This window comes from Dermacentor albipictus, chromosome 4 (genome assembly GCF_038994185.2).
Source record: "Dermacentor albipictus isolate Rhodes 1998 colony chromosome 4, USDA_Dalb.pri_finalv2, whole genome shotgun sequence".
NCBI lineage: Eukaryota > Metazoa > Arthropoda > Arachnida > Ixodida > Ixodidae > Dermacentor > Dermacentor albipictus.
This window is the reverse complement of record NC_091824.1, coordinates 165,380,709-165,397,269: the sequence shown is the minus strand read 5'-3', so window position 1 is coordinate 165,397,269 and position 16,561 is coordinate 165,380,709. Positions and strand designations below refer to the sequence as shown.

Here is a 16,561-nt window from a genome sequence, read left to right as displayed (position 1 = left end):
TTCCGACCGCAGCTTGGTATTGTCATGTCTTCATTTCAAAGACCACTGACTCTGGGATGTATTATGACTCACATCGGGGGTTCAGAAACGCGTGTTCGGTGACTGGTTGAAGGTGAAGAAGTGTTGAACGCAGGACACATCGTTTGCTACGGCTTGAAAGAATGCACAGACTCGTCGTACACCGTCCAAAGATTGTGCATGCAAACATGACAAGTGCGGCAGAAATCAGAGCGACGAAACCATAAAGATGAGTACATGTGCTATTTACTGGCTTTGTTTTTTGTTTTTTTCTTGCGAGTCCCTCGCCGAATAGCCTTCTGTGGCCGCACTTCAGGAAATTAAAACAGCTCATTGTATTTACTGCAGAGGCGTGAGCGGGCCCCAACGCTCCGTGAGAATGAATAGCTTGCTGCTGGTGCGTGCGGCATGGTGTACGTGTACTACATATTCGGTCGCCCACTCTTAGTTTGAACTCGCGATCAAATGGCTGCGCTCTTCAGCCTGCAAGTGCGACCGACACTTGTGCGTTTCCAGGCAGACTGGTTTATGCGTAAAGGGACCACGAGTTGCTACTTCACGAAGTCTGCATTTTTGCTACGATGCGCGGCTGTGAGCACGGCTACACGCTAAGAGGGGCCCCGTGTACTGCCGCGGCTTCGGTGTCCGAACCCTTGCCTCGCGTTGCCTGGCAAACTATGCTGCCTTTATGCGCTAGTAAACAAAGGGTATTCGCTCGCATTCATTTTCTAAAGCATCGTCCATGCAGTCGTGCAGCACATGGAAAACGTTTAATGATGCCACAAAACTGATTTCATCATCGTAGGAGCATTACATTGATTTGGTCATTCTCCGATGAACCGTAGAACTCGATTCGCGTGCCCACACCTCAACAGTGGTTCTTCCAGTACTTACCGGAAGTTTTTTTTTTTTTTTTGAGCTCAGATGCGAAAAGCCGCTAAGAAAATACTGCACGAAGGCAGCGCGAAAGGAAAAAAAGATAAACAGTGAAAGGGGAGAAAGAGCAATACATCACGTTTATTCACATAACATGATGAGTGCCTGTCCTGCATTGGAGCGACAAATTTTTTTTCTTACAGGGCCACTGCTCTTGCAAAGTAGGCAAGCAAGCAGGCAATACAGGCTGTGAGCCGTACCTGATTGTGCAGCATATCCTCACCAACCAGCATGCACAAAAGTTTGAGGAACTTCTCTTCTATGAAGTCGCATTCAGAGACTGGGACAAGTTAAGAATTTACAGAGCTGATATGAACCATTTGAGTGCTCAGCTAGCAAAATTTTATAAGGACATGGTTGCTGTGAGCTCAGCAGAAGCAGTTAGAATTTGTGCCGAGACTGCTGGGCAAAATAATACACAGTGGCAAAGACAGCGAATGCTCAGAATAACAGGAATCAAGTGCCACACATTGTAGATTTGTGCCATCAATAACAAACAGCTGGCAAAGCAAAATTGAAAAACTGATGACGCAAAACTTCCAAGGAAACGACGCCAGCTGATATGGCAAGGCGTGCGAGAAGCCAGCTCTCGAAGAGTATGCACTTAACACATTGTTTTCGTGACAGGCTTCCCAATGCGCAATTTCACTGCCCACTCCTTTTTCATTCGTTCGTCGCAAGCAAACGAGTGAAGGCTTACCTCGCCTTTGACTGCACGGCGTGTGCACTGAGGCACGCAGCCCATTTTGTTGCTCTTGTACGTCTTGCCCATTTTATCAAACACGTAACCCGTCAAAACAGTGTCTCTGCAAAAGGCAACCTGTGTCTCAGCTGCGTAGATCATTGCAGAGCTCTGAAATACCGCTGTAAAAAGTGACCCCAATCAAATACAAAACAAAGGCTCCAGCGCAACGCACTAACTGAACACGGGCGACGCGGGTACGAAACGCGGGCATCCCCTCGTTGAGGCTTACGACGGCTGCCGCATGGCGTCGCTACCATCTGTGAAAGTTGCGAATTGAGAGGTAGTGCTAGAGATCAGAACAGTGTTCTGACACGCGCAATGTATGCCTTCCTATATCTTATCTGTCACATTTTTGTTCTTCAATTACCTTATCAGTCATTCTGTTTGTTTTGTTTGACTAAAAGCACTGCGCTGACTTCGTAGCTGCCATCGTGGGCGCCGTATTTCATCTTTGCGGGGAAGCAGCGCGTCGTCGGTCGGTCGCGAGCGCGGTTGCCAGGTGACCTGACAGTCCGGAAATGGGCCAAAAATGCCGCGCCGTAAACAGCCGCGACTGCGTCCATGTTCCCCATGAGAGGTTGCTGCACGACAGGCAGTGAGTGTAAACGCCTCTGTCTATGTTCGCGAGCAGTCTCTCTACCCGAATGCTCAGCTGCGCATTTGTGCTCTACAGTAGAGGGGAAAATCAACGCGCCTTCGACGGTTGGCTGTTCATTGACCGCCGGGGACCGAGGTATGCGTACTATTGATTATTATTTTTTGTTCACATCTGAATCCCTTATCTTAGTGTTGTATTTTCGGCCTGGGTTATAGAGCGAATATATTGCATTTCGGGGTGATTACAATGTCTCTGGTAAACAGTTTTAACGAGCGATACTGACACTACGGATTCAAGTCTCTGCAACCGCAGTGACTTTTTCCCCCTTCAATAGCGCGACATGTTCGATTATACTTTTTCCAAAAATGAAACAGCATGGTCCGCGAGAAATTTTCTATGACGTATGCGGCACAGTGTTGACGCGAGTTGTACACGATAAACGACACATAAAAAAAGAAAAGGAAGAAAAAAAAGTCGATTTTGCACTGTCTTTTGGTTCATACATGCTAGAACAGTCGTTCAGTCGGAAAACACGTGACATGGTGGCATATCTTTTTCCAATATACATATGGCGGTACAGCTCCGGTTTTTCTTTATTTTGTTGCAATGTTCTTTCGCTCACGGCAGGCTCATAAGTAAAAACCTTCCGAGCCTGTGCCATATCGCGCTTATCGAAAGCAGACGAGATAGGTGGCATAAATATCTTGCTGGGACGCTTACACGTATGCTGTCGGCGGCTGTCCACGCGCGACAGTCTGTATTATATCGACGTCCAGAGCGGGCCGTTCAACTTCAGCCTTTAAACTAGCAATGAGAGAGGTATACAGAGCGCTGTTCACTGGCGTCATGCAGATCTCTCTGCTCTTGCCTCGGCACGTGCAGACGTGCGGCGCCTCAGAGTCGGAAGACCTTTGCGTTTTTTTTTTTACTCGTCCTGGCCGACGAGAAAGTAGCACGTGCTCCCTAATTATTACCACTTGCGGGGCTTGCTCTAAAACGGCCATTTTTTCCGCGAAACCTTCACGAGGACTGCGCACTTCAGGTTGCATCCGAATGTCGACAGCGGGGATTCCCACCACTGGCCCGCGCCAGAAAAAAAAAAGAAAAAAAAAAGACTTTTCCCCGCGCCAGATTCATGACTGTGAAAAGGAAGAGAGAGAGAGAGAGTAGCCGAGAAAGGAAAAATGGAAAAGCGAGAGCCGAGTCTTGGGACTCTTGGTGCTCACTGCATGAAACCGAGCTGTGTGCACTCAACGCCTTCGCCGATAAGGTTGGACACGTGGTGCGCGTGCACACGTTGTCGGAGCTTAATTGTACACGCGCAAGGAAGGACTTACATCGGTGTCGTGTGTTTCGTGTAGCGGCGAGTAACTTTGTCATTCTCCGTCTCGCTCAACCACCTTTGAGAGGATGGCGGCGCTGAGCATTCTTGCGTGGGGGAAACCTTTGGCCGAGTCACCGTCGCGCTGCTCGTTTAATGGGAAACGTCCGTCGCTGCGAATGCTGTCGCATCGGTTCTGGTAGAATTGTACTGCTGCCAGGTCATTGCGGATCTAATTATCATAGAGTGAGAAAAAGAAAGCGATGCTGAAACATGCCAGTTGAACGGGGCGATACAGGATGCGCTTAGAGTAGTTCGTGGTATTTCGAAGACTTTCTACACTGGAAGTTACCACCGAAGTATAGTTAGGCAACACTAACTAGACACCCGCGCACTTCGTTAGCGGACGCTGCGACACAATGGACATTCTTTTTTCGGGAAGCAGCGTGGGGAAAGCGCCCATCGAGTGCTTGGAGCAGCGCTTAGTGGTCATTGTTTTAACGGCGGAAGAGAGGTCGCAATGAAAGCGGTCCGAAGACGTCGTTTCGAAACACATACTGGCATCCTACAGGGTAGGAAGTCCATGCTATCGGACCGATTTAGGCCAGCTGCTGTCATTTGAGTTAGTCATGCTTCGCGCCGACGTCGCAGCGACGACTTTCGATTTCTGTGAGTATAGCCCTGTTGTTCAAGAATGTTCTCAATTAGACGATTGCTAAGTGCGGGAGTTGGTACTTAATTCACTATAGGAGAGAAGAAGTAATGAGGGAGGATATGCTTGGGCGAGAAAAAAAAAGGAAAAGGAAGCTCCTTCTAAATGACAAAACGTGTAACTAAGAATATGATGGGCTTGTTCTTTGTTTCGTTTTCCTGCCCAGTATTGGCTTCCTACTGGCTCTTAGTACTAAGTTTGCACCTGCTCCCCCTCCTTTTTTTTTTCGTCTGTAGCTTTGTCTTGGCTGTTTTCCTTTGCTTCGTTCCCCTTCTTTTTTGTGGCTGCGGAGAAGGCCGTAGCGGAAGTGCAGTCCTGATCAACATTGAGAACAGCGTTGCCAATCGTGAGCATAGGACGAAAACACTTCAATGTATCTGTCATTTACGTCATGCGTAGACCGACTTTTGTGATCACTGTTGCATTCCCACGATGCGCGTCTCTTTCACATCGTGGGAGTCTGATCACACGCATGCCGTGGAACGCTGCCTGGCACAACGCTACAGCGGGGGACGACGGCGAACGCTTGGCTGCTTCCGCGGTCCGTTGGTGTCAGCACCTGCCCCCTATACCACGGAATCCAGTGAACTTCACGCATGCGTGCCGATCAGCTGCCTTCTTCAGGGTGTTTCGTGCTGCAAGCGCTGGACGGCTCCATATACGCCGTGGAAGACCCGCCGGCTACATGTACACCCAATCGCAAGAAAAAAAGAAGTATAGGCCGACCGGCCGTGACTGGCTGACTTTTACTTTCTTGCACTACGCTGTATGCGGTGGGCGTGCATAGAAGGTGCATCTGTAACTTGCGGCGTTCGTTCTCTCTTGACTGGTAGACATTTTCATAGTGCAAAAGAATGACTTCGCTATCTTTCCATTATTTCGATAGCACATTGCGGAGCAAATTAGCTGCTTTCTAATCTCCTCCGTTCTTGAGATTCTCGAATCTCTATCGGGAAAGCGATCACCTGTGCTTGGAACGAAATCTCGATATACAGTACTGGGTGTAAGAACGCCTTAGTAGTGTTTTCGATGTCCCGCATCGTGCGACGGGATCCAGGCGGCGTCGAGCTGGCCACTCATGTCATTTATCTTGGCGGGTTTGTATAAAATATCCATATCACTGTTGTAAAGTTGTTGTATTTAATATATAGACGCTGTCACCAGGGATTATACAGCAACATATTGTCAAGGCGCAGTGACGCAGTGGCGCAGTGTTCACGACCTGCTCGACGCGTTGACCTGTGCGCTATTATTCGCTTGCGAGTGAATGTTGTATTCTCGTCACACGAAAATCGGTACTGTCTGAGAACCTACGGGTTTGCAGAACTCGCTGACTTAAAAAGTCACTAATATTTTTTTATCATTTTACGTACCTTTCTTTTGACTCTAGGCCATCAGAGATTATGTAACCTTCAATGACGCGTCAGTGCCTTCGAATTTGTACTTAACGCGCTCTGTTGTGTGCGACGCGACGGTTCAACTAGTATATGACACAGCACGGAGCTACGAATACTTAGCTATATTAACCGCTTTTAGAATCAACGACCCTTTCTATATTTCACATTTGCTGCGCATGCAACTGCATCCTGTTACGCCGGAAATATGAGCACTGTGCCCTACGGGTCATCGCCGAACGCTGACAGAAAAAGAAACAAAATAGCATGGGTAGGTGAAGCGTCCTGTTATTTATCGGAATCAAAGACCTGTGCGTTGTCGGCACATGTCCTTTGAGGCATCAACGTGTGCAGTTCATTGAATGACTTTTCTAACGCTGATGTGGACCAGGTGTTAGCTGCATATAAACATGCTGAATCATTGTGCTGGAGCCATCTCCAGCATACGTCCCAACATCCAAAGGAAATAACGTCACAAGTAGGCGGAGGCATGCTGGGTGGAGATTACGCGAGTGAAAGAGAAATGAAAATATCATTTTGAAAGTTTCGGTGTAAGCATTGAATAGACTCATTTTCACGTGAACAGGCCTCGCGGAATTGCTGAAACTTGTAACGTCATAGTACTCTCCATAGCATTTTGTCAGACGTCCGAAACTGAAGGGCGATCTAAGGAAGCTGTTGTGCAATGGCGGACTTTGGTAGTAATTGAATAAAAAGTGGCACTACTCTGAAAAAAAAAAACCGCTATGAAACCTCACGAGCTGATATTCCTATCTAGGAAAGCACAGAACTATGCTTGAGCTTTGGTGAGCAATAGTTTGGTACTGCCATATAGACGCAATATATATTTTCATATTGCAGAGGTTATTGTTACTTTTCTCTATTTTTTCCTCACTTTATTGATTTGCAAGGATCAGCTGTTTTTGGCCGGAAACGATTGGGGTTTTTCATCAAATCAGGCCTCCGCAATATTTCCAGCTAAGTTGCCAGTATTGCCATCAAGGTTGATGGCTGAGCAGGTGTACTCGGGTACCCTTACACTGCGAAAAGAAGGTTGCATGTCGTTAAAATACACATCAGCTGCAAATTGTCGATTGTAAACCATGAGCCTTGAACTTAAAAGAGCTGCTTTTTTTTTTTTCAGGCAAGAGTAAATTAGGATCTTTATGGCGTAGCAGAGTTCATTCTGAGAACGTGCCGCTGACAATTAGAGAAAGACATCGGCAGCGCCATTGGACTCCGTGAGTAACTCAGTGTGAGTGCGATGTTGGTCTCTTCAAGAGACGCATGGCAAGTCAGAATGGTATAGGCTATACTTAGCTCGAACTGACTAACTAGACCAGCTGATTTTAGATCTCGTATAAAGAAGCGAGCTTAATTTATTGGAACTTCTCAGTCGGGGCGTGTGTATTTTCTCCGAATATGGCGAACAACACGCACACACACCAAAATAAAGGGCGACCTACGTAGCGGTCGTTCAGCACGCAACAAACAGGGCTATTTGTTGTACGTTCATAGCTCGAGCATAGCGCAAGAAAACTACGAATAGGGTTAGTGGATGTAATGCACGCTGGTCTCACCAGCGAATGTATGCATCTGAGGTTTCACAAGAGCCACGCAGATCTTGTCGACGGGCTCGTTCCGGCGCTCGCGTGCTTCGCGCCGCGGCCTTCGGAGGATCCAGCGCCCTGCTTTGAATGCCGTCGACTCGGCCGAGAAATTGCCCGCCGCCCCCGCCGTCTTCACCTGGAAATTATCCGTGTTCGAGTTTTCGCTGCGCACCCTTGACCCAAACCCAACCTTAGCGCGGCCGTTCTTTTTGTTCGGCCGTGTTGCGTCGCGAAACGCCGGCGAGTGGGAGGCCCATTGTGGACCTAAGTGGGGGGCGGCTGTTGCTCTCTGTGTACTTAGCTTCACGCCAAGGGGATTAGTCACGTATACAAGCGGTGCTGCGTCGTGGTATATGCACTCCCGAGAAAGTTGTAGCACAAGCAACCGCAGGTCTGGTCACCTACTGTGGAAGAGCTCAAGCGTGCTAAACTAGCTGGACCTAGACTCTACTGTTCGCGCATATTGTTTCGACAATCAAGTCCACGATGGGACCTGCAGGTTCGGCGACGGAAGGCCCAACACGCGTGTCTCATGCAGTCAGGGAGAGTTCCGACAGAATAATTTCTTTCTTTCTTCTTTTTTTGTGACGCAAGAGAAGCCGATTCCATTGTGCAGACGTAGCCGGGCAGTACCCTTGAACCACTTTTCGGTTTGATGCACCGACATGATAAGTCTTTGCGGCACGAGCTAATGCTCGAAGTGTTTCTTTTCAATTCAACCACGTTACTGCAAATAACTATGTAATGCACTCATGTTGCATCACATAATCGGGGTGGCGTAATGAAATCGTGGGCTAAGCATAGCCACATGCGCGGAACGCGCATTTGGTGTGGTTTAAAGAACCAAAATAAGTTACTCGTTACCAACGGTTCCAGTCTCAATGAATTCTAGAACAGTTTCTTGAGACAACGTATGGAGCAAGTGTGTACTTGCCCCAAAGGTTGCTAAGCAACAAGCAAAGCTACAGTAGCAACTTGAAATAGACATATTTTACTGTCCTAGCTTATCCTAACCATAAGTACACTACTTGCCATGAAGTTCGCGGAGTGTCCTTGGCGTAGTGTAACACGAAATTAATTTCGAGTAACTAACCTTTCCGCTTGCCCTCTGTTGCAGACGTGGAAAAGGAGTGCGCCTCGCTGGAGAACGTCCCGTCCAACCTGTACGAGTCTGTCTGCGTCCCTGGTCTGGACGAGTTCTTCCAGCAGGGAGGAAGCTTTCCGATGCCGGAGCAAAAAGTCACGCCTGTCATGAATGGAGCCGCAGCGCCCACTTCGCAAGCCTACATCGACGGTAAGCAGCTATGCGAATTACAGGCTTAGTAGCGACGAATAGCTCGACAAATAGCTATGCGTCGCTCCCTGCAGACGATGTTCACTGACGTAACTGTACTGATGTCGTCTTCGAGAACCAAGCTATAGGTATAAAATAAAAAAGAAAAGAACAGCGCCTGTATCATGCCCGCGCATAGCCTGTTAATCTTCTATATTGCAGTCAGAGGTGCTCCAATGTTGCCGCCATGACGTCACACGCCACAGGAAAGCGCTTATTGAAGTAAGTTAGCTAGTAAACTACTACGTCGGCTGATAAGAAAGCGATCAGTACACTCGCAACGCGTGGGCAGCAGCTCCTTTCATGTCGTCTATTTTAGTTTTCCCGATTCACGTATTTCAAAATTCTAACCCATTTTGCACCCGGATCGAGCACATTTGTCCACGGACAGCGGACATCCAACCTGTAATATCTTCTACTCCCCAGAAAGTTAGCGCTTGACGCTAAATACAAGCATGGTTCACTGGAATACAAATCTTGGTACTATGGGAGGGTCAATCAGGGCAGTCACTTCCGCTGCGTCTAATTAACGCACTTATCCGGGGCGGATGCTTTCGAAACAGATCCTGGGATAAGCCTCAAGCCCGCGCTAGCGCCCAGAGGTCACATATATCGGGGCGCCCCGTAAAGAAGCCAGGAAGAGGGTGGGTGGAGTGGCTCCCGTAATGATGCCAAAAGCGGCTTCCTTCTCTCGCTTGTGACGACAGAAGTGGCGTGTAGTATAGTCGCACTTCCGCCGCTAATTACAGCTTCCGGTTCAAGCATTACGCGTCGGCTCCTCCCTTCTTCCTAAACGGAGTTGCGGGCAATCGGAAATGACCGGCCGATTCGTACGCGCGCCGAGCACCGCCGCCACGGATCAGCGGCCGCCAGAGACAGCAACGCGCGGAGCCCTCGGAGTCAGAAAGTTGAGCTGGCTAATGCCACGTCGATGGAAGCAGGCATCGCGGCGCGGAGCTTTCCTTGGGCACGGCTCTTCCGTCCGCACGCGTGACACTGCGCGGACGGCGTGAGGCCAACTTTTCTTTTTTTTTTGCGCCGCAGTTCGGAAATAGAGGTGTGGTCGCGGATGCACGGGCCCGCGGGCCCGTAGCCGCCGCAGCCCGGTGTTGGTCCCGTCTCGCTCAGCGGGATAGTACGGCCTCCCCTCTCTCCAACCTTCGCTCCCCTCCTGGTTCCTCGCTCACCTGTTGTTGCGCACGCACGCCCGAACCGTGATGAGTGGTCGCTTTCCACCGGAAACGCGCGGTTCTTTTCTCTCGCCCTCTCTCCCTGTCGCTGCTGTCCGCTCTCGCTTTTATTTCTTATTGTTGGGTCTTGTCTGCTTTTTCCCCTCATATTTTGTTGTTGCGGGGCCGAGGAACAGTATGCGCGCATGCTGCGGCATTTATGAGCTTCTCTATTCGCTCCAGTGGCGCCGCCCTTTGGGTATTTGTTTTCCACATACGTTTCTTTATTTCTTCACCTCACCGTCCTCCTCTCGCCTCCCCCCCCCCACATCATTTTTTTTCTCTCTCTCTCTACCGTGCCTGAATATTCACTACGTGAACAAGCACGAAAGCAGAAAATAATGTTCGCTTTGCTTCGGTTACCTCCCCCCCCCCCCCCCCCATTTTGATCATTTTCATATAGTTCCACCGGTATTTGAGTATTCGTCTTTTGGTTAGCCCTTCCCGAAATAATAAAAAAAGTTTGCTCAGTTATTAAACTGCCTTTTAGGCTCGTACTCAGTCGACTCTTTAGTTGGCGCTTGGCCTCTTCACTTTCTCATGTTTGCCGAACAGTGTTCTGCTCTCTTGGCGCATTGACTTCGTTTTCTCTGCATTGTGTTTCCATTTATTTTGCTTCTTTTGGTAGATGCGTGAACCGTGTTTCTTTCCATTCTTTTCTGAGTTTTCTTTTCTTTCTCGCTCGTTCCTGACCTACAATAACCGAACGGCTTCCGGCGGATGTTTGTGTTGAGAGCAGAACCAATGTCGCGCGCCGGCGCGGTTTTCCCATCTCTTCGCTCACCCTTTCCCTACGCGTCCCCCCTTCCGAATTTCATTTGCCACATATCGGCTCACCGAACAGTCCTGCACATTTAAATATCTGTGGCGGTGATTTGGGATAGGAGCTTTATAAGTCTCCATTTTATATCGTGCAATAATCGTTGCTTTGTGGCTATGGTATTGGGCTGCTAAGCACCAGGTCGCGGGATCGAATGCCGGTCACAGCGGCCGTATTTGCATGGGGGCGAAATGCGATAACACCCGTGTATTTAGTTTAGGTGCACATTAAAGAATCCCAGCTGGTCCAAATTTCCGGAGTCCCCCACTACGGCGTGCCTCATAATCAGATCGTGGTTTTGGTATGTAAAACCCCACAATTGAATTTTCTTTAAAACGGGACCTTCAATTAAATTGTTAATTCATTGTCAACGATTAAACACCGTCAGATGTGTCCCTATGTTTTGCTTGGCTTGAAATGGTTGTTACTACAAGTATAGTTCCTCGGTTGCCCCAATTCCTCTCCCTCAGCACAATCTGCCAGTGCCACCTAGTGACCCCGGTGCTTTCACGAGAAACGACCGCGGTCGGAGCTGACTGCTCTGCAGGCTATGCACAGATTCTTAGAAGAGATAATGAACGGGTGAGTGGTGTGATGGTGCAATAGTGTCTCTTAACGAGATAATATAGACCGATGAGATAGACGCAAGAAGATAGAAAGAGAATATGCACCTGGTGAAAATTGGATAAACAACAACACAAAGACGCTGTGTGTGTGCGTGCGTGCGTGCGTGCGTGCATGCCTTTAGCTACATCGCCTCTTCAGCACGAAAATTCTGCGCTCCCTTTACTACTGTTCTGCCACCTCTTCCTCGCCTGCACAAACTCGCAAAATAACGGCCCATGGCTCCAGCTTTCTCTGTCACCGTGCCGGCCTTCTCTGTCGAGATGCCATCTCGAGTATCCGCGTGAGCTGCGACCGCTCGCGCAGCTATCGGCGCCCGGTCGGCACTCGGACCTCCAGGGATCGTCACTCAGCGCTTCGCACGTTCCGTGTACACGGAAAGAGAGAAGAGCAATACCGAGAAGCGAGCTGGGCGACGCCGTCGAGCAGGCCGCGGTTCCCCACAAAGGCGTCTCTGATTCGGCGAGATGAGGCTCTGCCGGCTCTCGCTTGTCTGTATATGTGCGGCTCGCGCCACGCCTGCATCGCAAACAGGCGGGCGGTCGCCGATAGCGGCGCCTCTTCGCTCTGTGGCGACGGAGTGCTTTGCTGTCGTGTGTTTGTCGGCTGCGGAGGACCACGAACTTTGCAGCACGGTTGTCGGCCCGCGTATATCTCGGTGCAAGATATTTAGCCGTTCGGACCGGGAGATGGCGCGCGCACGTTGCCTGTTCCATCTGCCGCAGGGTGTTCTGTCTTTCGGCGTTTCTCTCTTTTCGGGCAAGGTAACCCCACATAGAAGCAACATTCCACTTATCCTGTCACGATGATGCAAATGCGCCTAAATAGCGTGGACGATAGCTAAAGACGAGACAGTCATTGCGAAAATTTCAACTTGTTTATTAGAAAATCAGGTAGTCACTTATATAAACTTGCACACTCGCCCAACTTACCGACTTATACTATCTTTTGCCAAAGTTGCGAACTTGTGAACCATTACTGAGAACTCGAGATGGTCAGATTTTGAGAGAGAACGCTTTTAGAGGAAGAATTATGGAGTGGTACCACTCTACCTCAAGGCTCCTAACCTATGTTCTCTTACATTGCTCAGTTAGCTATGACCATCGGTTGGCCTATTCTTTACCTTGTTTACTTATATTCCGCGATATAGTGCACGTTTCAGTGCGTAATGAATACCAACAATCATTGTGTTCGGAGGAAGGCTTCTTTGGTCTGTTTTCGTAAGCTCTCCGTATATTCCACGGATTTTCCAAATCGCGTGTCATCCACAGACGCATACGGCACGAAGCTTCCCCATGACTCCTTATCGCAGTACCACAAGGCATTTGTGGTTGACCTGCGCGCTCGGCTTTCCCGAGATGTGAAAAGTGTGTTAGTCATTGAGATAGGTTACGCATGGGCACAAAAAATAAGTACTTGGCTTTCTGGGGACTTTTTCTTCGTTTCGTACATTTTGTGAAATCGGAGGCTGTTTTTTAGCGTGCTATGGCAGCTTCGGTGCCCAATATATCCAACGTTGTCGGATTGTTCCAGCATCATTCTGGAATCTTCAACGTGTTAATAAGCTTCACTACCGTGCAGAAAAATGCAGCGTGCTCTTTTTTCTTTCTTTGTTTAGAAAGTAACAACTGAAATGTTTTGGCGATCCGCTCTACGGTTGTCGCGATGCCAGATACCATACTTGGAAGCTTAGCTGTGGCGTGAATGTGTGGCATGGTTTGGCTGCCCTTCGTGCCAAGTAGGCAGGTGGCGGAAGCGTTAGTGGTAAGGGTAGAACTATAGCGAAATACTAAATCTCAATTGACGTCAAGAGAGTGGAAAGCGAAAGCAGAATTAAGAAGGTGGGTGGCGTTGGAACAGTCATCTTACTATAATCGCAAGAGAACACGGCAGCAATACCAGATGAAATGTTCATGACATATGCACACTAAGCTTTATGCTGGGAAAATAAGGCCGCGCAAGATAAGCTAACGAGGACCGGGTAAAAAAATAAAATAAATTATGGCTTCGAAAATCTACAGGCCTTTTTAATTCTGTGGCTGCACAAGATTTAGATGCTTGAGCTTGTTAAAATGTGAAAGAAACCTGCTGTTGGCTTCAGTACACATAATATATATAGACCATTGCGTCGCGACGCCGGAATTTACGGCCGAAAGTGAAGCGAGCAGTCAAAGGCAGAGAGAGAAAGAGAGAGAGGGAGAGAACACAACCACTTTATGGCAAAAGCAGGCCTACCGAGCAAGTGACGTAATGGCCTTGCAACATGTGCCTTGCCCAGTGGGCTGAAAACGAAGTTAAGAAACGCTTTTCGAGCCGGGGAAAAATAAGGCACGGCTCCAGTGCGTCCGAAGTGGTCCGTTGGTCAGTGCGACGCCTTCTCGCTCCCTCCCCCCCCTCTTTTTTTTTCTTTCTTTCTTCCGGGCTTGTTGGTGACCTTGTTGGCGCGTGGTGGTGCTCGGGTTTCTGCTGTTCCTTGCCTCTATTAGCCGTTTTGAAGAACGACATAATTTTCTTTGTCGTTTTCTTGCCTCGTTTTACTTTGTTTATTTTTCCTTCGTTTTCTTTTTCTTTTTCATTGTGTCCTTCTTGCATACGGGTGAGGCTCTGCAGCCGACCCGTAAATATACTCGCGCGTTCGTTCAGTTCTGCGATATAGAAACAGTTGCTGATTTGTCTTTTGTGTTGCTCAAGCGTCCGTTCTTATTGTTTTTTCATTTATGGTTCTCTTGACGGTCTTTCAGTAGTGTTTCCATGGGGGTAAAGACATAGGGAAACGCATTAGTCATAATAGGCGTTTCCGTACGGAGTATCATTTCTCGGTCTCGTTGCCGACAAAGCCAAAGTGCGTCGTCGTTCGTGGTCCCGTGGCGAGCTTTGCCTAATAGCTAGTCACTGTGTTCACGACGACTCGTATGGATTGCGATCCTTTAGCGTCAGCGCTCAATATCTCATCTATACGCGGTGCCCGCGTACTTGCACCATCATCCTCGTCCTCCTGCAAGAAACATTTCCAGCGTAGCACTTGAACCTGTACCGAGAAAACATCGAGAGTTCTCAGGACATGGAGTTTTCCTCATCACGCGCACTTCAATGTTACTGATAGGAACCATCATGTAATGCTGGAAAACTTTAGATGGAAGGATGTTTTGATTTGTTTTCCATCATCGCTGTGCTGTTTTTGAGGCAATTGCGAGCCTACGGACGGCGTGACTCAGCCGCCGTGTGTACAAGTGAGTTGAATCCAGTTGGCCTGGATAAGAGTGTGTTAGAACGCAAAACCAAACCTACGCGATATATCCACACGAACCTGACGGGTCGCGCGAAAGCAAAATATGCCGCCCAGAACACGGCAGAGTGAAAGGGGTTCGGCTTGCGAAGGTTGCATGCAGTCAGCGTCGCTCTCACGGCTATCCTGCGGGAAGCGAGACTTGGACGGTTGCTTATTTGGATCGATCCATATGCCGAGTTGTCTTCGTGCGTGTTGGCGTGTCTCCCTCTCTGTCTCAAGTGTCGGCCTGCGAATTTATCGCCGGTACGTGTTCCTCTATCCTGGCTTCTGCAGACCCTAAATTAGCCCATTCCGTTGTTTCTCGCCACGGCTGGGCGGATGCGTTTCCTGTATCCCGCGCCGATTTCGGCCCGTCGCGCTTACCACCTGTTGCGGGCGCGTAGCAAGTCCCAAACGTGGAGTGGGGCCTGCTGATTTTCTTCTCGTTTTCTCATTCGCCTCGCTATGAAAGCGTTCGTCACCGCTGCCGTGTAGAGCTGATTTCTCCGAATTCCGGTGCAACGCACGTTCTTATACGGACGCTTCAGGTGCGTCCTTGTCGATACACTCGCGCCGCTTCGACATCTGTTCCACGATCTTACGGAGTGCGTGCCGTTGTGTCACCCCTTCTTTTATCTGCAAGTTTGGTTCAAGCGGGATGATAAAACAGACATTGCCTTTCTGAATTATCTAATTGTCGAGAAGAAAGGGTACCGAGGGGCCCGATTTTTATTAATTATGTCATGAGAAGCGAGCAAGAAAAAAGAAACATTACGTGTACATCGCACGCATAATGCAAAGGCGTGGAATCGTTCCCCACCTGCGGCCGGTTGCTTTTTTCATCAATTTTCGTTTCCATTAACTTATCATCTCTTTCATTCAGTTAGCAAGAACATGTAATTTCTCCTACGTTATCCTTTGTGTCTTTGTTGGTTTCTCATGATTTGAATAATTATGAGGCATTCAAGTTACGTTACAACATGTTGCAGCATTAGAGCATGAAAAAAATAAGCCCACGATGCGAAGCATACTAGCCTTTATTTTAGTTGTTGAACCACTGTTTAGCCTGGTGAACTGCTGTTGCTTGGCTATATTCGGTTCGGCTAGACGAAGAAACAACTCATGCGTTACTCTGCTTCGCCTTCAAGAGTGGAACGCGACCGCGTTCCCGTCGACCCGCCATTACAATGGGCTACGGCGCAGCGACTACGCGCCCCGCATTGGACGCGGTGAGCGTCGAGCAACGCAGCGTTCGGCGCGGCAACGAAATGTGCGCCTGAGCAAGCGACGCACGCCTGAGCGTTAGAAACAGCTCGTTTCTAAGGCAACACCGCATTCACTAGAGGCGCTTTTGTACCGCTTTGAAGCATCGTACTCGTGGCTCAGTGGTAGCGTCTCCGTCTCACACTCCGGAGACCCTGGTTCGATTCCCACCCAGCCCATCTTGCAAGAGTTCAGCCAAAGCCACTTCTCCTCTGTCGTGACGTCACGGTGTCACGTGGTATTGAAGGCGACACCGCCGCGCCTGAGGAGCTGGGTTGAGCTCTCGTAATATGCTTCGCATAAAAGTAACGCGATAACGTCCATTGGACGGGTTATGCGTAGTAGCAGTGGCGTCTGAAGTTTATGCGCGTCCTATCTGCAAACGACTATTTCCCTTGAGTACCCCTAGTTTTGGTTTGTCGTGTGTATAAGCTCGAATTAAATGTTGCGGCATTCAACATGATATATTAATGACATAAGCTTACACTTTAGTGAGACTCCAAAACACGGTTTAGGCCACGCCAAGAAACAGAGAGCAACATACTACATCAGTGCGAATAAAACGTTAGCGCCAACCAACGCATTTCTGCCTTTGGAAGGTAACAATACAGTGATACAATGGCGTTTACCATAAACGTTCTCTTAAGAAAGTTATAAACAATACTGACTTCGCTAAAAAGTGTTTCCGTT

At 48.8% G+C, this 16,561-nt stretch overlaps 1 protein-coding gene and 1 long non-coding RNA gene across 8 annotated transcripts in view; one reads left to right on the top strand and one right to left on the bottom strand.

Moving 5' to 3' along the window:
- Window positions 1-8,568, bottom strand: part of LOC135899949 (uncharacterized) — a 43,485-nt gene extending 34,917 nt beyond the window's left edge. Inside the window, exon 1 of the long non-coding RNA XR_010563748.1 lies at window positions 8,428-8,568. This is a non-coding gene — a long non-coding RNA (uncharacterized lncRNA). The remainder of the gene's footprint in view (window positions 1-8,427) is intronic.
- Window positions 1-16,561, top strand: part of pnt (ETS transcription factor pointed) — a 196,753-nt gene that overhangs the window by 170,899 nt on the left and 9,293 nt on the right. For all 7 annotated transcript variants that reach the window (XM_065429325.2, XM_065429324.2, XM_065429326.2 and 4 more), the window contains one exon: window positions 8,452-8,628. In XM_065429325.2, the coding sequence (XP_065285397.1) occupies window positions 8,452-8,628 (177 nt within the window). The remainder of the gene's footprint in view (window positions 1-8,451; window positions 8,629-16,561) is intronic.